The sequence below is a fragment of the Plasmodium yoelii genome (genome assembly GCF_900002385.2).
Source record: "Plasmodium yoelii strain 17X genome assembly, chromosome: 13".
Lineage (NCBI taxonomy): Eukaryota > Apicomplexa > Aconoidasida > Haemosporida > Plasmodiidae > Plasmodium > Plasmodium yoelii.
Window position 1 is genome coordinate 1,271,127 of NC_036185.2, and position 23,942 is coordinate 1,295,068.

Below are 23,942 nucleotides of genomic sequence, written 5' to 3' on the forward strand. Positions count from 1 at the left end.
AAAACTATATAAATTACGAAACTATCATATTTATCCTTAATGAAATGAAAAACGCAAATTCATTTGCAAAACAATTAAAGTCTTTCATCAAAGAAGGGAATTCCACATATAATAAATCATCTATATTAAAAAATATAAAAATTCAAAACATATATTCAAATGATAAAATTAATAAAAAGGAGCATTATATTTACTTTAAAGAGCAGGACATAAAACCAAATGGTATTAAAAAAAAAATACATAAATAAAAATATTATACATATATATATGGTTGCGTATATGAACGTACAATATATTTATTAATATGTTATCATATTTTCCAAATTATAAAAATATATGTCTTTTTCTATACACACAAATATGTAACATATACACATTTGGTGCTTCATATATGTTTTGTTTATTTTTAATTTATACAGATTTTAATTATACACATTTAAAAAAAACAAAGCGGTTGTTTAAAAATGGAGCAAATAAAAATAAAAACGTGTTCATGTATACAACAATTAGTTCCACTGTAGGTATAGTATTATTTATATTTTACATGTCATCAAAATGGAATAATAATAATGATTAAAATAAATTATAAAATAAATTATAAAAAAATTATAAAAAAAATTATAAAATAAATTATAAAAAAATTGTAAAAAAAATTATAAAAAAATTATAAAAAAAATTATAAAAAAAAATTAAAACAAGATTCATTAAAAGACGTATATTATTCATTGGAGTTTACATATCTTTTATATTTTATATTTAATGTGTTTTTCATGCATTATTTCATTTAAGTCATCGAATTATAATGTCTGCATACTTAATAATATTTTTGTTCATATTTTTTCTTATTAATTTAAACATATTTTTTTAATAAAAAATTAATACAAGTTCCAAAAAAGTTAAGATTTTCCTTATCTAGACTTCCATTGTGTCCACAATTTACCATCAGGGGGAATCCTAAAGTTCTGCATAAAAAGGAAAAAATAAAAAAAGAAAAAAAGAAAAAAATGTGTTATGTATATAGTGAAATAGTGTATAATTTAATATTTCACAAATTTGGGATTATTTAACAAAAGTGAACGAATAATAAAAACAACACTAAAAAGGGATAAAACAAATTTATACTTTGGCGAATATATTTTATAGGCATCTTTGTAAAAAATATTAAAACTCGAAATAGGCTCTAATGATTTTATATCTATATCATTGTTTCTTTCATCTTCATTAAATACAATATCTAAAGAACTATTTAAGCGTTGTAGGAATATATACACTATATATGTGTGTGTTAATATTTTTTTAAAAATTATTATGCGATAAATAAAAAAAATAATAAAATGAATATTTGTATTTTGATTAATATTATTATATTCTGACATTAAAATTTTGGAATAATTTAACATTTTATTTAATTCTTCTCTCAACAAAATAAATATTTTACATAAGTTCATTCTGCTATTCAATCGCATCCAACTTACATATTTTTCTAATTCATATGAAAAATCAGAATCATTTTGATCTTTTCCAATATCGTTGGAAAATATGTCAAGAAATTCTTTGCTAGTGTTAAAAGAAGAATCATTATTGATATTAAAACCGATTTTATTTTTTTTTATAAATGATAATAATTCTTTTATATCTAACAAATATGTGTGGTTGTCTAATTTATAGAATATGTTGAATGAATTTCTCTTATCATATTTTTTGTAATAATTCAAACAAATAATTAAATCATGTAATAATATCGACTTTTTTAATGTAATATATTGAGTATTATTTAATGTGTTGTGATTATACATTGTTATATCCTTACTTTTTTTTATTTTTATGTTACGTGTTTTTTTCTTTATATTATTTTCTTCTTCTGAAATATTATTTAAAAAGGTTTCATCGATATCAGAATTATATATGTCGACATCTTTCAGGTCTTCAGGTGTGGTTTCAGAATCTGTGTATGTATCAGAATATTGAGATAAAATAAAAGGAATTTGATAAAATGAATTACAAAAGTTTGTATTATTTGTTGAAACAAAACATTGAGATGGATATGAACCAAAAACTTTCATTTTATATATAAATGATTTTAAAAAATATACTTTTTCATTCTCTGAAATTTTATTTAACTCATTAAATAATTGTCCACATGCATTTAGATTATAATTCATTGCATTTACTATTTCAATTATTGAATCACTAAATTCATTTAAAAATTTTATTACATCACCTTCCTTTATATTAAATGCATTTTGTTCTTCATTGTTTCGATTTTCAGTATTTATATAATCATATAAACAATCCTCCTTTATAAAAAAACCACTATATGTAAAATGCATTTTTTCAATTTCTTTTCTTTTAGACATATATAAATCCTTTAATATTTTATTAAGATTTTCCATTTCGATTTTATAATCTTCATTTTCTTTTAACAGTTCATAAATATTTGCTTTTTTAAAATTATTATTATTGTTTATACATTCCATCATTATTATATCGGTATAATTACAATTTACTTTTTTAAAATTATCCATAAAACTCATATTATTATTATAAATACAATATGCAGCATTGCGTGTTGCTTGTTCGAATTTATCCTCTTTTGAGTTATACACAGACATGATAGATTTAAATGTTTCTAAACCTATCGAAATAAATGAATTATTTGTTGTGGACGATTTATTCAAAAATAAAATACAATCACATAATACTTTCCAACTTTCTAAAAATAATCTTAAATCTATTTTTTTTAATTTATTATCACACCATGATATATCTACATATTCGTCTATAATCATCGTTTCGATAAAAGTAGGTTTATCTTTATTTGTATTAAAAAAATTCAATATATTTTTTTTATTATTATTATTATCATTCCCTTTTTTATCGTTTTTTTTACCAAATAAATAATCATTATTGTTACCCGAACTCAAGTTGTGAACATTATTATTTTCTTTGTCAAAATTATTATTATCATCAACATTTAATGGAAGTAAATTATATTTTTTTAGATCATTAATATTGTTATTAAGTTCATCACTTTTATCATCTACATTTCCCTCTTTTAGTTCTTCGTCCATTTCTATATGTTTTTTGTAAATTTCCATTTCATTTTTTTCATTTTTACATATTTCCTTACGTGAATTTATATAGTAATTACTATGTTTATACATTTTTGAAACTTCTTTTGAAATTCCAGTAATAACATTAGACATATGATGAATTATTTCATCATTATTATCATATATTATAATTCTGGATATATTTGAATTCATGTAATATTTTGTTATGTCCAGTTTATATGTTGTAAATTGTAATATGTTATATGCATATTCGCCTACCATATATCTTGCTACTTCTTCAAAATTATAAAATGATTTATCAACACACACAAATGATATCTTGGAATTTTCTGACTGCTCATAATTATTTAATAATAATTGTCTTTTTGTATTACTTATATTTATTTTTCTTTTCATATAAGCATTTGCTACTTTTAATTTACAAAACATAATAAATTGCAATAATAATATAATACATTTAAAAGGTATTAGAAAAATATTTATTAATATTTTGTTTTTTTTTCTATTCATTAATTTGATTGTTTTATTCATTTGTTTATATGCTATCTTTATATAAATCTCATTTTTATATAATTTATCCATTAATTCAGTGTTCATATTTTTTTTATTAAAATTACATAAATGATAAGACACATAAGAACATAATGGGCCACCTATTGATGTTCCATGCAATCCTAAATATTTTACATTTTTAGATAACAAAAATTCAGTGATTTTTAATGCGTCTAAATTATTTCTATTTAAATTTGGGTATCCTTGTGATTTGTTATAACCTCTATAATTATATACAAAAACATTAATATTATTTTCTAAATAAAATTTTAGTACTCCTGAATAACAAGCATTTAATTCATAATATGCCCCATTTGGGTTAAAATACAATACTATTGGTATATTATATAAATAATCATTATTATAAATATAATTATAAAATTCATTATTAAATGCGTTAGAAAATATGCAGCTTGTATTTGAGTTGTCTTTATTTATATCAATTTTTTTACCAGATTTTTTGATATTAATATATTTTTGCATATTATCATTCAAAAATTTCTTACAAGGTATAAACATAGAATCAATTTTTATATTATTTACATATAAATATTGTTGTTTTCCATAGTATTTATATATTAATTCATATTTAAATAGATCTAATGTTCCTGCTATATAATTTTTAGAAAATTTATTAAATAAGTTTGGAATTTTTGTTATTTCAATCCTTTCTCTTAATGTATTAGACTTAAAAATATCACATAATTTATTCAAAACAAAAGCTAAATCTTCAAATAATATCGATAGCTCTTTCAAATTTATTGCCATAAAAAAATCCATATAGTTAGCATGACTTATTGATTTTTCATAATTTTCATGATAATACAAACTTAAAATATTCACATCAATATAATTAGAAGGAATGTTATTATCTTCATTACTATTATATGCTTCTTTTTTCTTCTTATAATCATTAATATTCATTGTTTTATCACATTCAGATAATAATTTTTGCTTTTCTTCCAATTCATTTGGATTGGATACATTTTTATTATTAACACGGTTTCGAAATTTATAAATCCATTCGAATCTCCAAAAAGAATTTGTCTCTCCTTTCTTTTTTATTCCAATCCTACTTTTTTTTCTTTGCATAGATTTTTTTTTTATAAATTCATTTGCTAATTGGTTTTGATCTTCATGTATTTTTATTTTAGTTACCATTTCTTGATATATTATATCATCTTTATTAATATATATATTTATTTCGTTTATTTTTGTCATAAATAATTTTAAATAATAATAAAAATATAATTGTTCTTCACTGAATTCTCCATTTTCTTCTAAATTTATATACAAATAGTAACTAATATATAGAGTATAAAATATATACAGACCACTAAAAAAGTTAAAATAGTTATCCTTATAATTATTGTCTGAGAATAAATTTTGTAATTTTATTTTATAGTTTCCATTTGGATCATCTTTTTCCTTAGATATTTTCTTAATATTTCCTCGAATATTATTTATTATAAATGATAATTTTACACATTCTTTCATATAAAATTTGCATAGCTCTATCTTATTATCATAGTTTGTCTAAAGTTTAGAAAATAATAAGAAATGTACATGTATATAAATAAATTACATAGTCGTTAAAATTTTAAATAAAAAACCATATAGTACATACGTATAGATATATCTAAAATTATTAGTCTCACCTTGTGTAAATAAAGAAGCAAACTTCCAGGGTATGTCAATGCTCTTATAACAAAGTGGAAGCATAGGTAAAACAGATATATGTTCACAAATAGGTAAAACAGTGCATTGTTAAATATAAACAAAAACAATGATACATATGTGTAAAAAAAATATAGTATCGTTATAGAGAAAAGGATTAATGAACTTTTTTTTTTAAAGCTTTTAAATAATTTGTTGAAAAACATAATTGTAAGCATGTGGTAATTCGAATTTAGATAATTATATTGTTTTCGTTTGCCTTAACAATATATATATATAAATATATATACATATCTTTATTTATATTTATATGTCTATTTATTACAATGAATTTTACAACATAAACATTGTTAAACACATAGAGTTTGTGTATATTAAAAAAATGTGCATGCGAAATTCCTTTTACATATATTAAACAATTTTGTGTAAAACATGGCAACTTTAATTCTCTAAATATACTAAAAAGTATATGAACATTTTTATATTTTTATATTTTATCTCAGCTGCTAAATTGTTTATATAATTTTTGCAGTTATTTGCGGCATATTAAAAAAAACATTTATTTTTGTGTACTACACAAAACAAAGCGGGAGGTAAATAAATAAATATTCCGTACAAGTAAATATATAAACAAATGATTTTATGATTATAAATGAATAAATTGTATTATATATATATGTACATTTCATTACATATTTCAACTTTTTCGGAAAATAAGAAAATCCATTTTTTAACATACACCAATTGCTTTATACATGCATCATATGCATTTATTATAAATAAAATTACTGATAATTTTTTTAAACGTTTCTAATAGCATAAATAATAAAAAAATATTTTAAATTGTGTTTTATATGATGCAGGAGTTTTTATTTATTTATTTATTTACTATTATAATATATTATATGCACGTTTTTGTGCTCACACTACCAAATTATTTTTATAAAAATATAAAATAAATACATACAAATAACTATCATCTTGTTTTTCAATATTGTTATTTTTTTCATATTATTTTTTTAATTTTTTTCTTTGTATGTGTAGAAAATTCATAAAAAAATTAAAAGATAACCAAAGCATCACCAAAAATTATATTTCAAATTTACAAATAATAAAGATTATCAATAAATGTGTGCAGATAAATCATATATAAAAATATACTACATGATGTGTATATATTCCATTTCCTCTAACATTCGCATGCATCATATTTTTCCTTTTTTTTTTCAACCTCTTCCCTCAACTTTTCTTGTAGCTTAATCAAGATAGGATGTTTAACATCTTTTTCAAATGTTTTCTTTAGTACAGAAAAAAGTGTTATTTTTTTAATAGGTAAAATATTTCTACTTGTAGAGCTAATAAAGCAAAACTCAAAAAGGTTAATATCATTAATATTAATAGAGGTCTTTTTTATTTTAATATCTTCCCTTTCACATATATTTATAATTTGTTCCCTCATGGTTCCCTTTAATACTAATTCATCCTTGGCAGTATGCAACGCACCATTATAATAACAAAAAAAGTTGGAAGTTAATCCTTCAGTTATTTCATTGTCTCCATTATATAAAACAACTTCATGGCTGTTCTCTGATTTTAATTTTAATAATTTTTCTCTTATTTCAAAAACATTTGAATATTTTATATTTGGAGTTTTACGTTCACCCTGCATTATATCGATTTCCACATTCTCATTATGTTTTGGCAAACATTTTATATATAATAAAATTGAAAAGGGTTTATTCATCGAATCGTTATTATTATCAATACTCCAATTGATGGCAGCTATTACCATATAATCTGTATTTTCACTAAAATATTTATTTTTTATATCATCATCTAATGAATTGAGAAATTCAAAACCCTTTTTAATGTTTTGAACACAATACTTACGTATGTATTCTAATGATAAGTTTTCTAAAATGTGAGATATAGCATTTGATTGATTTACAGTTTCTTGGCACTTTAAAAGATTAGTAGCATATTTATATAAATTGTTCATATTTGTAGTGAAGTTGAAAATATATTCATAAGAGTATACTGTCTTCATAGTAACATATACACCACCAATCCCTAATTTAATAAAATCCTTTGGAGACATATCTACCAATGAAGGTTCATTATTCTTGATTAAAATAGCCATTTTATTCTATTATTAACATTGTATGTTTTTCAAAAAAAATTATAAAATTATTGGAAATAAAATTTTATTAAATATGTGTATAATTAGTTTAAAAGAGGGGTATATATTGTGATAATTTCTTTAATAATACATATAAAACATTTTTTTCGTAAAATTAATTTGGTTTTGAAAATAAATAATACACAAACGATGTTACTTTATGTATAGATATATTCATTTAATAAAAGTAGTGTATTGGATTCATTCAACCTTCATATATATTTTATATAATTGCACACAATTTTAAATTAGGTAACTTGTGTGTATTCAAATATTATATACTTAATAGTTGCTAAGAAGCTTAGAACAAAATTGTGAAAAACTGAACGCAGATAATTGTAATAATGTGCTTTTATTTTCCTAAAGCATGACAAATAACTATTTATTAATTTTTATTGTAAATAAAATAGTGTATATTGTGCTAAATTACATGTATTGTTTTTTTTGTTATATATTTATGGCATACATTTTAAGTGTATACAATTTAATGTATATATATATATATAGTAATATTTGATTTTGTTTCCTTTTTTCAAAAAAGACTATTATTTATTAACCTTTTTATTTTTTAATAACCAATTAATGTTCAATTTTAAAATAAATCATAGTACGAGCAAATTGTCACATTTGTTCACTAACAAGCTTGGAGATCTCGTTTCTTAAATTGCATTAAAAAGGATACATATTCTTACAATATTCAGAAGTATCGATTTGATACATATTTTTTATACACTATATTATGACTTTTCATGGTATTTTGCTTTATTAATTTTTTTTTAATTCTTTTTTTTTGTAACATCATTTTTAATGAAAAAAGCCCTCGATTTTTATGAAAATATTTTCCTTATAATCATAAGAAGACAAACGCGAGATTGAAATTACATATTTTATGAATTATAATAATCTTTTATTTATTAGAGTTAATGATATCCTATTCTATTATTTTATTTATTTTTTGTATTCATTGAATTAATATTTTGTCTTTATTATAAATAAGCACTTTTCTCTTTTATTTCCATTTGTAAATTTGTAATATATTATATAATACACATATATATACGAGAAAAATATAAAATTAATAAAAATAGGCCTAAGAATAAAAGTATTTTCAAATGATATATGCATTATTTTTCAAAACTATTTGCTCGTAAAATAATATAATAATTATTATAAAATAATTAAACAAAAATCAGTAAAATAGTAATCTTTTAAAAAATACTGTTGAAAAATAATAGGCTAAAATGATATTACTCGTTATGCAATTATATTGCATATTATTATGATTTTTTTTGTGTGTCGACATGGAAATGTTTTATTTTATTCAAGTTTAAATTATATTTAAAATATATAAACTTCCTAGAATGGAAAATGATAACGCTGATTCAGATGACTATTATGAGATTTGCAACGAAAATTGGACACACGATACATTTGGGGAGCTAGAATACACTCAGAGTTTAGAAAAAAATATAATAAAACAATTTAATAAAAAAGAGTCAAAACAAAACGTATTTTTTTGTTCTGATAAACCACAAATAAATAAACCTGAAGATAACAAATTAAATCAAAATGACATGAACGAATCTGGTGAAATTCACGAATTAAAAAAAAATATTAATTCAAAAAACTTGGAATTAAATAATAATATTTATGAAAATGACAAAAATGACGAAGAAATTTGTATGCTTAAAGATATTTATGAGGAGCTCGAAAAAGGAAATAAAGACAATAATAAAAGTCATATGACAACTAGCCAAGCTGAAAATGATGATGAATTCATTGAAAGAGATAGCTGTTTCTATGATGATGGATCCCCTAAAAAACATAATGAAAATTTTATCAAAAAAATAAAATTACTTAATAGTAATAACGAATCAGATAATATGGATTCACATTCAAACATATTTAATATGAACGATTCAGATTTATATCCGTGGAGCAATTTAGCTAAGAGCGGAGATTATAATTACGAAAATTATGACAATGAAGACAATAAATTAAATACAACCAATTCAAAAGATAGCATATTTGAAAATAATAAAGAAGAAGTGGAATTATATCAAAAAAGAAAGAGCGTAAATTTGTTGGGAAAATATAAATTAAACAAAATCAAATTAAACGACCAAGAAAACGATAAAGAAAACGATAAAGAAAACGATCAAGAATATGATCAAGAAAATGATCAAGAAAATGACATTGTAAACATATTAAATGATAATTTAAAAGAAAAAATTATGTTTTATTCCAGTATTAATGAACCTAATAAAAAACTTATTAGGAAGGATTCAGATTATAATTACATTAATGAAAGTATAAATAAAGATATAAATTATAATATAAATAATATTTCAAATAAATGCAGTAATAATGCATCTAGAGTTAATTATGATACCAGTTTTTATGAAAATTTTTCAAGTTATAATAAAAGAAATATAAGCTTGAACGAAAGTGATATGTTTGTGAAAAGGGATCAAACTAATAGTGTCTATGATAATTCACTTAGTAGTAGCATAAGAATGTTTAGCAACGATGAAATGACTAGTACGAGGAAAGATAACATAAAAATTTATGAAAAAAATAATGTAAATAATTTTGAACATCAATTAGATTCATCAAATAACAAGATTAGTTATAATTCCGAAAAGATAGATACCGTTTTAGATTCACAAGATAAAATTGATAATGAATACACCAAATCGGTAGATAATAAAAAATATAATAATTCTGAAAAAAATTCATGTAAAAGTAGTGATGACAACGATAGTACATGTATCCACGTTGACTTAAATGATGAAGAATCGTGGAATGAAACTAATAATGAAGATAAAAAAAAAAATGTAAAAAAGGGTGAAAAAGTAAAAGAAACACCAAAAAAAAAAAATATAATTCCAAAAAAGGGAGTAGTTACAATATTAAAAGACAAAATTATCAAACCAAATAAAACAAAAATTAATGAAAATAGTTCTAATAAAAAAAAGGAAAAAAATCAACCTGTTATTTTAGAAGAATATAAAAATGATACAATATTAAAAGATCTAAATGCTGAATTATGTAATCAAATTAAAAAACTTGAAAATGAACAAGACAAAGTAAAAAAGTTAGAATATCAATTAATTGCAAAAAGTGCTGAAATAGAATTAGAGAGAGAAGAAATGCGAAACAAAATGGAAGATGAAAAAAAAAAAATGATCAAAACTATAGATGAAGAAAAAAAAAAATGGCTTAAGGAAAAAAAAAGGATAGAAAACGAAGTAGAAAAACAACGTAACATTATAATGAATAAAAGAAAATTAAAAAATGATGTAGCTATTCTTAAAAATAAAATTAAAGAATTAGAAGAAAAAATCGAAACAGATAAAAAACAACATAAATTTATTGTAGACAATTTGAAAAAGAAAATAGAACACTTATCTATTGAAAATGATAAATTAAAAATGGAGTTAAAATTATCAGATGAATATAGAACTAAGATGGAGAAATATCAGCAGAATACCATAATGAAGCTAGCCACAACAGTTGCAAAGGAAAAAGATAAAAATCTCACAGATAGAAATAATAAAGAAAACGATATAAATGAAAAAAACATGTTATACTCCGGAAATGATTATATTCAAAAAGATCTATGTTCTAGTGATTTAGAAAATAATAGAAAGAAAGAAAAAAACAGGGAAAAAGGTAATGTGTCTAAAATAAAAGATAGCGAACATAAAAAAAACAGAAAAGAAAATGACATTAGAAAAGTGTTAAACTATTTAGACCAAATTAATGATAGTGACAAAACAGATAGCTCTGAAAACTCTAACGAATTTAAAAAAATAATAAAAGATCAAAATAAAAAAATCATACAAAATGAGTTAGACATAATGTATGAATATACTAGTAGTGATTCTGGTAATTATAAAAAGTGTTCAAACATAGAAGATGGATATCACGATATAAAATTGACAAAAAAAAAACTATTGAATAATGATAGAGAGGAAAAGGGAGGAAAACAAAAAAATAAACAAAAAATTACATTGGATAAACTATTTCTTCATGAGGAAAATAAAACAAAACAAAATTTAGATTCTCTAAAAAAGGAAGAATATATAAATAAAAATTTACAAAAAATGAAATGCTTAATTAATAAAAATAAAGATAAATTAATAAATGATAAGAGACAAATTCAAGAAGATGAAATGAGTCTTGCTGCTAGTGAGTATTATAAAAATTTTAAAGACCGTTTTTTTGAAAGTTGTAATGATGAAAAAAATGATAATAATTATACTTTTTTAAAGGATCAAGAAATACAAAAAAAATCAATGCTTTATAATAAACCCTCACAACTAAAAACAGAAAATACCCCCAAATCATCTATCCCCATTTTAAATGATAATTCTGATACCACAAATTTAAGCACATGTAATAAGTATGTAAACAATATGAATAAAATCAACAGAGGAAATAAATCATCAGATAATGCAATAAATTCTTTTCAAAGTTCAAATGAGATGAAAATAGAGAAAAATATAAATAAAGGTGAATATACAAATGATTCAAATGTGCATAGTAGTGACACTAGTGTCTATTTACCGAATAATATATATCCAAAGCATCTAGGAAATGAAAGTATGAGTTCAAGCAGTAATATGAATAAAGATATAAGTAAACTCAATAATGATAATGATATTTTTTTTGATAATAATTTAAAATATGAAAATGATTCTAAAAATAAAACCCCTAATAACAGTGATCATAACTTAAACCCTTTTGGTAAACACTGGGATTTTATAATAAATTTTAACTTTGATGAATTGTTTAATATTTGTGAACATGTTATTGAATCTATCTTTTCATCGTCAAAAAAAATAAAATATAGACAAGCTTTTGTTGATGGGAAAGTGGAAACATTATTTGAGGATGGCTTAAAAATTATTGAAAAAAACAAAAATAAAAAAATCATAGACCCTACTAATATAGTCATTTATCTTTATCCGAGTAAAGATTATCGAGCCACCTTCCCTAATTCGTATACGGTAAAAAAAAGGCGATGAACCAAAAAATAATAAATAAAATTTTATATTACACTATTTGATTTTATATAAATTATTATTTGCACAAACATACATTTGTATGAAGGATACATGCTTGTTCCTCAATTCAAATATATTACCTATTGATATCTCCCTTTATTTACCCTTATTATTTTACAGCTATTTCGATTTGTTAATAAAGGAATATATCAAGTGAACATACCTGGCAAATGCCAATTAAATAAGTAAAAAAAATATTTATATATAAAAATATGCCATAATTAATAAAAATTTAACCATTCAAAGTGAATATATATTTTTTTTTTTTTTTTCTTTCGAGATTTCCTAATGGACAAATAGATTGTAAATACAATGATGGTCACATGCAAATATTATTTTGTGATGGACGGAAAAAGGAAATTTTACCCAACAAAGAGGAATATGCCATACTACGCAATGGTACAGTTTTATTACTTCATCATAATATATCAAAATATATGCATATGTATATTATAGAATAAAGTATAGAGAAATTGTTGCTTACAAAATATGTATATGTATATATATATGGTCACATATACTAGCATATTTATTCGCTACTTTTTAATATTCCTCTTTGAAAAATATAAAATAAATATATATTTTTTAATAATATATATATTATCTTATGGTTGTAGGTGTCATAAAAAGGTTAAATTAGAACACTAAATATAATTAACAAATATTCTCGTTTTTAGTATCCTTCATTTTTAAGTTGGAGAGAATTATATATATGACTAAATAAGATTTTCTTTTTGAGGGTGCTAGCGATTATATATTATTCGTTTTATAATTTGTTTATCCCCTCATCAATTCGTTATTTTTTTTTATCATTATATTTTCTTTCACTCTGTTTGTTTTTTTTTTCATTTTAACAAGTACGAGGAAATATCATAATATATTTATTATTCCTTTGATATTTCCGGGTTTTTAAATTCTTATGTTTTAAAAAAAAACTATTGAAATTATTCATCTCAATTATTATTTTTTTTTTAGTTTTATGTTTCCACCTTTTTATTGGCTCCCATATTATGTTATATACATATGTATAATATTTGTGCGTCTAACTATATATGAATAATTTATATTAATTTTATGCAAGGGTGGGAATGAAAAAAAAAAAATATTCGTTTCATTTCTTTCATTTTTTTTTAATGCTTTAAAATAGTAGAACAATATTTGTAATTTTTAAAAATTTATTAAAAAAAAGATTTGAATTGTGATTTTTCTATTTTTTTTGATACAAATTAAAATATGTACATTTTTATTTCCTTTTGCATAAATTTTAATAGTATTTTTAATCATTCCTATTTTGTAAAATTTGCAAACAATTTTAGCAAATATATATAATATTATATGCAAATTGTTAGCCATTGTTTGGTACATTTTTTAATTATACTTTCGTAGAATGGCCGTAAATATTGTATATAAATGATTTTCCCTTTATATAGATATATTCAAAAGGGGGAAATTCACACATTAAATCCAACATATTATTTTCTTAACCCAAAATTAAACTAGATAATTGTCATATTACTATTACATAGGCACATATATATGATTTATCCCTATATACAAACATTTTTCAGGATTTTTTTTTACATATGTATATATATACATATATATATGAGAAAACGTGAATTTGTATATATGTGTGTTTGCTACTCATTCTAACATCATTATAATTAAAACACACATACTTAAATAATTAGCGTTAGAAAAGATGGAGGATAATATATTAAACACATGTAATTCAATAAACAGTATAAACAATGCGCCATACAGTAATTTTATAACATCAAAAAAAAGGAACTTCTTGAAGGAATATAATAATTATGGCTATGATATTGACCGTAAAAAATTGAAAAAATCATTATATGAAAATTTTGAGTTGTTAAAAAGGAAAATACTAAATGTTAATGATATATGTATTGATCATTTTAAAGATATGGAAAATTATATTGAAGAAATTGAAGAGTTAAAAAGTATATATAATTATTTTTTTAATAGTAGTAATAGTGTTTTATTTGATAATAATGATTTATTATATATAAATAAAAAGTTTTGTAGTATTAATTTTCATGATATTTTTCATAATAAAAATATTTTTTGTGATGATACAAGAGCATGTTTTAATAATTTTCTAAATAATGATGCATATAATACTTATAATAATATTCAAATAAATGACAAAGGGGAAACTATTTATAATGATAATATACAAGATGAAAATGATAAACATAGAAAAAACATATCCTTTTTTCAAAAAAAAATGGATAAAAATAAAACTACTAGTTTAGGAAAAATAATATTAAATAACGTATCAAATCAACTATTATACATTGATGACTTATCTATGTATGATGTTTTATTGTTGCTTTCATTTGTTGTTAGATTACAAGACGAACACAAAAAAAATGAAAAAGAACAAAAAGACTTAGAAAGTATTGCAAATATTAATCAGTTAAAAATTAATTTTTATTCATTAAAAGAAATATATATATATTATTACAAAGACAAAACATTTCAATGTCAAACTTGTGGATTGAGATTTACGACAAGCTTGGATAAACTAAATCATATAGAAAATCATTATAAACAAAATTATAATTATATTAACAATTCAGATAAATTGAACAATAATAAAAGCAAAAAAAAATATATTTATCTTGATAATATTAATTTACCAATTGAATTTTTTGTGTGCAAATATTATTCATATTTTGAAGACCTATATAATAATACAATTACAAAAAATAGTAGTTCATTTAATTTTAATAATCAATTTGGAAGTACTCGAAAAAGTACCAATACACGAGCCACAAATGAAAGATATAATTATGAGATGGTAAAAAAAGATGGAGAGTTTGAAACATGTGAAAAAGAAAAAAATAATTTAAATGACAATTTATTAAATATTAAACATGAAAAATATTCAACAGAAAACGAGCAAATGAATTATGAAGAAACTCAAACTTATAGAGAAGGGTTAAATGGTAGTTTGGATAAATTAAAGAAAAAAAACATTGCACAATATTTGACATCTGATATAGAAGTTGACATTAAAAAAAGTAACGAAAATAATCCAAACTTTATTATCGCGAAAAACGGGGTAGAAAACTTGTTTGATTTTTCGTCTCTAAAAAACGAAATAGATAGATTCCTTTTTTTAAAAGAAAATGAAAAAGATAAAAATATGAATGATAAAAGTACTATATCAAATAATATTGATAATGATATAAAATATTCTGATGAATCTACTAAAGAAACAAGCTTTTTTGATTTTATATATGGTAATCAAAATACATATGATATTTATTTGTCTAATTATTATACTTTATCTGGAGATAATAATGTTCTTTTAAATTATATAGATGGTGAATCTATGTATAAAAATATTATGAAATGCTTAGAAATAGATGATTTTAAATTTCCATCATGGATACCTCAAAGAAGCATACAAACATTTTTAATAAAACCAATCGAAGAAATATATCAAAATGATGATGATATGAAAAATAACATTAATAGCATGTATTCAACTCCCAATATATGTATCGATAATAACAATGTTAACATTTCTTACATAAATCACAGTAATAATATCAATGATAATAATATTCCATTTGGCGAAAAAAATATGAATGAATCATATATTAATAGTTACACTACTAAAGAAGTGGGAATAATGAATGAAAAGGTTGACATTCAAAATAATTTGTGGATGATTTTCTCAAAAAGCGATTTTCACATGACCATGAAATTGGCTCCACTTAATATACTCTTATCAACATCACAAAAATATAAAAAAATTTTAGCGTCAGCAGATTATGGAAATGATAGTTTTGATAAAAATTGTGTAAAAAACGAAGAAGATCATTTGCAAATTGCAGACAATATATATAATGAGCAACATTTGGAAAAAAGTGAAAAAATAAAAATTAAGAAAGAAATCAAAGAAGAAAAAAATGAAACTAGCAAAATTAAAGGAGAAATAAAAAAAGAAAAAAAGAAAAAAAGTAAAATTGATGATACACATGTAGAAAATAGTTATAAAGAAAAAAATAACGAAGATTCTAATCTAATAAATTTTATGTCATCGGAAAATTTCAAGGATGATAATAATGCATTATTTTTTTCTTTTGTGAATATATTTAACAGAAACAACATTTTACAGATAAATGCATTTAAAAATATATTTCTTTACTACTTACGGGATAGCTATTTTACTCTGTTTAATAATTTAACAAATGATATAAACTTTATTGAAATAAAAAATAAGCTTTATAATTATATATATAATAGTTATGTCCAAAAAGCTCCAATATTCGATTTAAACAATTATCACATATCTTATTGTTTTTTATGTAAAGAGAAATTTAATTATAAATATTCCTATGCATATAACGACTATTACTACACAGATGCTATATCAGTAGATTTGGATAACTCATTAAAAAAAGAAAATGAACAAACATATAATTTCAATTTTAACATTAATAATATTAATCAAGATGCTGAAAAAAACATATGCCACAATCTTAGTTATGATATACTTGATACAAAAATTAATGAAATGAACAAATTTATAAACATGATAATATTAGGCAATGAAAAATCCCAAGAACAAAATAACATAGGGAAAAATTCAGATGAATTCATTTGTGACGATTTGAAAAAAAATCATGACATAATGGATTCAAGCCCATGCTTGGAACATATTTTTAATATGACAAAAATTATGCTCGATCAAAATTTTACATTTAATAAAACTGTTATAGAACCATGTATAAATTACAATTATAATTTAAAAAGTTGCAATAATAATAATCGAAAAAAAAATATTTTTAATGAATATAATAATTTATATAAAAATTTTTGTATTCCATATGAAACGATGGATATATTGTATAATTTAAGGAAAGAAAATGAATGTAACAAAGTAGGCTATATTAATGACCCTATTGATTTCTCATCTTTTTCTGAGAATATTCCTAATATTAACATAAATAAAGGAAATAATACCAATTTTGAAAATAATAAATATGATGCACAAAAATTCCTTGATATAAACCAAGAATACAAAAATGAAGATATCGAAAATTTTGTGAGAAATTATGAACATGTCATAGAAAATATAACTAGTTATTCATTAGAAAATATTTACAAAGATAGAAAAGAAGGAACAAATACATTTAATGAAATTATAAAATGTTATATAAATGATAGTAATCATAAAAAAAACAAATACAATCATATTTATTTCCCTTCAAAAAATTATTTACATACTAATTTTACATATTTTCATAACCAATGCTTTAAAAATTATATAGAATATTACATATCACCATATTTTTTTTTAAGTAAATTGGATGAGGAAAATCTCAACCGAGTTATTTTACATGCCATCAAAAAATTTTTTAATGTGTATAAATATGTATGTAAATTTGAAAGCAGTGAAAAAAAAACAAATGCACAATTTTCTGGGTATAGTAACATAGATAAATTAAAACAAGAAAAACCTGTGCATCGAGAAAAATTAAAAAAGAAAAAACATTTTTAGTTTAGACCCCAATTAGTTGGAATTAAACTTGATTTATTTGATACTCATTGACCAATTTCAGTTTCATTATTTTTAAGTATTTTCCCAAGACGCTTACTTATTCATTCGTTTTATTTTAACGTTTTTTTTTATGTAAACTATTTATGCACATTTTCTGTTGCATATATATATATCCATGTTGTTTTGTCCTTTTGTAAAAGTTTTTTAAATAAATGTGATTAAAGACTTTTTTAATTTTTTTTTTGAAAATAAGCAAAAAAATTATAATTTTAAAAAGATATTTTCCTCAAATGTATTTCCCCAATAAAAACATGTGGTTAATTATAACGGAGGCAAAATAACACATCATTTTGATCCTTTTAAAAAAATATTATTAATGTTCACTAAAACATTATTTAAAAAAAACTATTTTCATTACGGTATATTTTCTTTTGATATATATTTAGGGCATATATAAATGCGCACATAGAGATAATAGATTTGTATAAATGATAAATTATTTTTATAGTTCAATATGATTAAAATTGTAACTTTTAACTTTCTAATGGACATCGAACACAATTTTTGACAAAATCACAAAATTTACATTTCCATTTATCAGAATCTTCTACGACATCAGAAGATCGTTTACCATCCCAATAATCTAAAAGAATATTAATTGTATATAATGTTGAATCATAAAAATAAGGGATGTGATTTCTTGAAAATTCAACACCTTGATGCTCATAAACAATTTCCATTTCTTCTTTAATTTTTGGTAATTTTAAAAATAATTTATTAACTTCTTTAGCTAAATTTTTTAAATTCTTATATTTGACTAAATTTGGATCAGTGAATTCAAAATTTGGATCGCATTCATAAATTTCGAATAATTTTTGATAATCAGTTTTTCCACATTTTAAATGTTGTAATAATAAACAATATGTTTGTACTTGTATGGCTGAAGTTTTTTTTTGTGCTAAACTTGGTTCTTTTTTTTCTTTTCTTGTTTTCGTATCGGATATTATTAAATATTCTCTTTTAGAAACCCTATCATATTCAATTCGAAGTTCATCAATAATCCCTCTAAGTACATAATTTCGAACTATACCAAATACCCATATTTCTCTTGCTTTTTTGCATTCATATAATTGTCCTAAAAGTATAATAGTATTTAACAAACGATAACCTAACGATTCTTCTCTTGTATTTACTTCAACATCTATAATTATATGATCTTCTTTTTCTAATACTTCATGTCTTTTTATACCTAACTTCATAGCTTCAGTTTCTTTTCTTTTACCTGTCGTTAAAACTAATTCTAATTGTTGCTCACACCATAATTGAGCAGATAAATCAGTTATACTTAATTTATTTTTTTTATTAAATTTTTCATTAGGGGCTTTAGATTCTTTATATAATTTTTCAGTTTCATTAATTTGTTGTTCTTCTATTAAATCTTCTATATCATTTATTAATTCTTCATAATCAGATATATAACATTCTGTTTCTTTTTTATCTTTTATTTCACAAGTATTTATACCTTTACTCCTTTTTTCGAGTTTGGCATTTTCGTCTTCTTTTTTCCAAAGCACATTATATGTAGTCAGCATTTTTATATTACTATTGGTGTAGAGGTGGCAAGGTATATATATCTCGAACAAAAAAATGTATATATATATATATATGTGTGTGTGTGTATTTATAATTTTAAAAAAATAAAAATATAATTTCTTTAATTAAAGCGAATATGATTGCATTTAAAAAATAAGCGCATCGAAATGAAGATTTAACTAAATTGAGGCGATATATATAAAATGCAAGGGAAAGAATTTTCCCAGGGTTATCAAAAACAAAGCAAAAAATATATATGGTAAAAATAATAAATAGCGAATACTATTATGGTAAAAAAAATAAAACAATTAAAAAAATTCTCAAAATATATATAAAAAAAACATTGACAAAAATTGCAAAATTTCGAATGGGGAAGCTCATAAAAATAATAAACTTAGCTGGATTTAATTCTCCTCCTCGCAATGAGAATAATCACATTCTTAAAAATATATATGTTATTTTTTATCAATTTATAAAAATTTTAAATACACCCAAACATAATTATACACAAATTGAATATATGTAAATATGCACATGTGTTATCTTTATTTCAAGTGTAATATTCTTATTACGCCTTTCTGGATATTTTAAAAATTGAGAAAAAAATACATTAATAAAAATATGCTTACTTTTCTAAAAACCATTAAAGAAGTATTTTGTGTATAAAAAAAAAGAAATAATTATCAATCAAACTGCGAGATCAAATATATATAATTAGGAAAACATTTACACGATGCATAGCTAAAATAATTTAACTTTTGCAAAATATAAAGGAGGAAACTCTAATATAGATCTATCCCTCAAAATTCCTTCAGAGAATAGTCTTTACACACACATTATGTATAACATATGTATACTAACGAAATATATGCACTTATTAATATATAGATTGCGCTTTACAAAAAATAATTTTCCACATATTTAGTAGTCATTTTATTAATGCGTATGATCCTAATGTCGGAATTATTCATAACAATAAGCCTACTAAAACAATACATAAATAAAACTATATAAAAAATAATAATATTTTTTATGATTATTTTGGGTTTATAGGAAAATCCCATTTTTGTAAATTTTAAGATTGCTCAATAGAATATCAAATTTTATTTGTTTTCATTTATATATGTATTTTTAAATATGTGAAAAAAAAGACGGCAATTGTTTTGATGAAAAAACAAAAAAAGCGATATACTATATGTAAAGAAATAATCATATAGAATGTATAGACGTAAACTATTTCCACGATAAAAGTTATATATATATATATTCTTATGATGATTATAACTTTTTGTAAATTTGTATATAAAACACCATATTTTGATCAACATAAATATTGGAACTATAAAACTCGAGCCAAATTAAAAAATGGTAAGGGAAAATAAGAATTTTGCTATAGATGAATAAAAATATGGTTTAAATATGTTTAATACTTAAAAATATAAAAGTTTGAAGTTTTATTGTGATATTTCATTATCACCGAATTATTTTGATGAACAAATACGTATCATTCGTTTAAAAAATTGAAAAAAAAAACAAAAAAAAAATTAATAAAAAAAATGAAAAATCCAAAATGCATACATATATCTTTATTTCATATATAATAATATCATTTAGGTCAAAAATATGTGTGTCTAAATATCAGTACCCCCATTCTTCAATTGATCATTTCCCTTAAATAAATATTTTCCATTTTTATGAACACAAAACTCTTTTAAAATATTTCTAAAATATATATCCGGAATGGTTAGAGGGGATTTTATAATTTTTTCTGTATGTTGAATAATTTCATTTTTGGACAAAATCGAATTATGATTATTTTGATAAATACTAATAACTGCATTTCTACATTTGTTAAATTCACTTTGGTTATCTATACGTAAAAGCCAGATATTATTTATATTAATTGCAATATTATTTAAAGCTCGTTCAAATGTTTGTAGATCGATGTTTGTATTTTTAAGTTCCTTTTTTACTTTATTATATATATCATCAAAAAATAAACAACTATTATATAATAAATCTGTAATAGTTTTTTCTATAGTTCTAATATCTAATTTATAATCATTAATAACAATTTTACTATTTTTATGTGTTTGAATAATTTTTGCAACTTTTACCATTTTATTTTTCCATTTTTCATTAAAAAATAAGCACAATTCAGTATTATTATCTACAAAATTTTCATCCATTTTATGTTTAAAAAAATATCCAGTATATTTATATTCACACAAAGGAATGAATATTTCGGAAAGTACACTATTTGGCAAGTTTGTTGCTTTTTCAAAATTTTCCATTATTATAGGCATTGATGAATTTATCTTTTTATTCAAATTATTACCACTTATACTATTTTTTTGTTCAATACCAAAATTTTGTATCCCTATAGAATCATTTTTTTCCTTTTTATCATTTATATATTTTAACAAAAGTGGCTCAACTTGCTTAAATATGATTACTAGTAATAAATTTCGCACACTAATTTTATAATCGACATAAGAAAAATTTTTTAATTTTTTTTCTGGATCATTTTTGTTTTCCTCATCTTTACATTTTAAAAATTTATATAAATACTTTGATTTAATTACCCATAATCCTAACATATTAACACAATACGTTTTTAGTGTATTTATTAGTACATCTTTATTAACACTTTTTTTAATAATTTTTTCAATTTCATTAAAATTTTGAACATTTTTCATTCTCATTATTTTTAATATTTGTTCATCTAAAGTTAAAGAAAATAAATGTATCATATTTAAATTTGTATATATGTCTTCTGTATTCTTATAATTATTACCACTATTTTTTCCATGAATATCTTTATTTTTATGTTCTTTATTATTATTATTATTGTTGCATAACGAATTATTCCAATTTTCATTGGTATATTTACATATTTGATTTATATATAAATATCCATCACTATTAAATTCGATTTCCTCAACATCATTCATATTTTCATCATCTCTTTTTATTTTCTCACTATCCTCACCAAAATTATTGTTTGACTGTAAAACCATATTTTTATTTACATTCAAATTTGTAAACAACGATATAATTTCATGAGCTTCACATGAATCTGGTTCAAATATATTTCCAATACTAATCCAACTTTCATCTACTAAATTATTTATATTATCATTTCTTTCTTTATTATTATCTTCTTCTGCTTTTGTGGAATTACTTATTTCATTTTTCACTCCTATTTCATTCCTTATCATTTTTTGTTCTTTCTTCAATTCAGAATCTGTGTCAATTTCTCGTTCAACATCTTCTTCTTCAAGAGTTGAATTTTTGTAATTATGATTCAAATTAAATTTTATATTATCATAACATGGTTTAAATTGGTAAATATGTTTTAATGGTATCATATATATTTCTTTTTTTTTTTTTATTTCGTTATATTGAAATACGCATATACAATTAGTAATATATTCACACACAACACTAGTGCTTATTAACCTACTTATATTTTTATCAATTTGTTCATCTTTATATATTGTATTCGATTCATGAATAACATCATCTTTTATATTTTCATGTAATTTATATTCAAATATATATGTATCTTCATCTGTACTGAAATTATTTTTTATGTTTTTTAATTTATTATAATTTTTACATTTATATATCTTTTGAATATTATTTGTAAAATTATATGGCCTATATTTTGGCCGCAATGGATATTGTATCAGATATGTATTAATATTGTTTATATGATTTTCATTAACATTATTTAAATATATATCTATCTCTTCCTCTATTTCGTCATCTGAATTTGACGTTTGTGAATCTCTATCCGATTCTGTTGTATATTCATACTTGCTTAATTCCTTTAAATCGTCCTTCATTTTTGGTTTTCAAAATTTTATGACTATTACTTTATTACCATGAAAGAAGTACAATTCTGAAGGGTTCTTTAGTGAATACAATACGAATAATAGTATATCTACTTTATTTTGTTAATTTTGTTTTTTTTTATTTCTATCATATTTTATTCCCTTTTCTAAGAGCATAGCGAATAATAGAATTCCTTAAAAATTATTTTAATTTGTTATAAAGTTACGACAAAAAACGTGGTCATTAATATATATGGTTCTTATATTTTGATCATACTAAAAAAAGATGGTTTTTCCTACTTATATTATATACATATGTTAACTAACAAAAATTAATTTCGAAAGAGAATAATTTCCCCTTTCTATGCATTAGCAAAAAAAATAGCGTTACTCTTGAATTATTAAAAAAATGAG

General features: G+C 21.5%; 7 protein-coding genes across 7 annotated transcripts; 3 read left to right on the top strand and 4 right to left on the bottom strand.

The window, feature by feature from the left end:
- Nucleotides 1-44: 44 nt before the first annotated feature.
- Nucleotides 45-577, top strand: PY17X_1325700 (conserved Plasmodium protein, unknown function; the record flags this gene model as incomplete). The annotated part of the gene is made up of 2 exons (XM_022957100.1): nt 45-222; nt 420-577. The coding sequence occupies 2 exons, from the start codon at nt 45-47 to the stop codon at nt 575-577; spliced, it is 336 nt and encodes a 111-aa protein (XP_022813573.1).
- A 273-nt stretch (nt 578-850) lies between these two features.
- PY17X_1325800 (conserved Plasmodium protein, unknown function) lies at nt 851-5,521 on the bottom strand (the record flags this gene model as incomplete). Its single annotated transcript, XM_022957101.1, has 3 exons — nt 851-962; nt 1,123-5,162; nt 5,285-5,521. The coding sequence occupies 3 exons, from the start codon at nt 5,519-5,521 to the stop codon at nt 851-853; spliced, it is 4,389 nt and encodes a 1,462-aa protein (XP_022813574.1).
- A 971-nt stretch (nt 5,522-6,492) lies between these two features.
- On the bottom strand, nt 6,493-7,443 carry PY17X_1325900 (uncharacterized protein; the record flags this gene model as incomplete). The annotated part of the gene is made up of 1 exon (XM_721513.2): nt 6,493-7,443. The coding sequence occupies one exon, from the start codon at nt 7,441-7,443 to the stop codon at nt 6,493-6,495; it is 951 nt and encodes a 316-aa protein (XP_726606.2).
- Nucleotides 7,444-8,843: 1,400 nt separating this feature from the next.
- PY17X_1326000 (spindle assembly abnormal protein 4, putative) lies at nt 8,844-13,194 on the top strand (the record flags this gene model as incomplete). Its single annotated transcript, XM_022957102.1, has 4 exons — nt 8,844-12,497; nt 12,675-12,739; nt 12,835-12,953; nt 13,172-13,194. The coding sequence occupies 4 exons, from the start codon at nt 8,844-8,846 to the stop codon at nt 13,192-13,194; spliced, it is 3,861 nt and encodes a 1,286-aa protein (XP_022813575.1).
- Nucleotides 13,195-14,256: 1,062 nt separating this feature from the next.
- PY17X_1326100 (zinc finger protein, putative) lies at nt 14,257-18,096 on the top strand (the record flags this gene model as incomplete). Its single annotated transcript, XM_022957103.1, has 1 exon — nt 14,257-18,096. The coding sequence occupies one exon, from the start codon at nt 14,257-14,259 to the stop codon at nt 18,094-18,096; it is 3,840 nt and encodes a 1,279-aa protein (XP_022813576.1).
- Nucleotides 18,097-18,629: 533 nt separating this feature from the next.
- On the bottom strand, nt 18,630-19,688 carry PY17X_1326200 (uncharacterized protein; the record flags this gene model as incomplete). Its single annotated transcript, XM_720818.1, has 1 exon — nt 18,630-19,688. The coding sequence occupies one exon, from the start codon at nt 19,686-19,688 to the stop codon at nt 18,630-18,632; it is 1,059 nt and encodes a 352-aa protein (XP_725911.1).
- A 1,632-nt stretch (nt 19,689-21,320) lies between these two features.
- PY17X_1326300 (uncharacterized protein) lies at nt 21,321-23,540 on the bottom strand (the record flags this gene model as incomplete). The annotated part of the gene is made up of 1 exon (XM_719922.2): nt 21,321-23,540. One exon carries the CDS (start codon nt 23,538-23,540, stop codon nt 21,321-21,323), a length of 2,220 nt encoding a protein of 739 aa, XP_725015.2.
- Between the last annotated feature and the right edge of the window lie 402 nt (nt 23,541-23,942).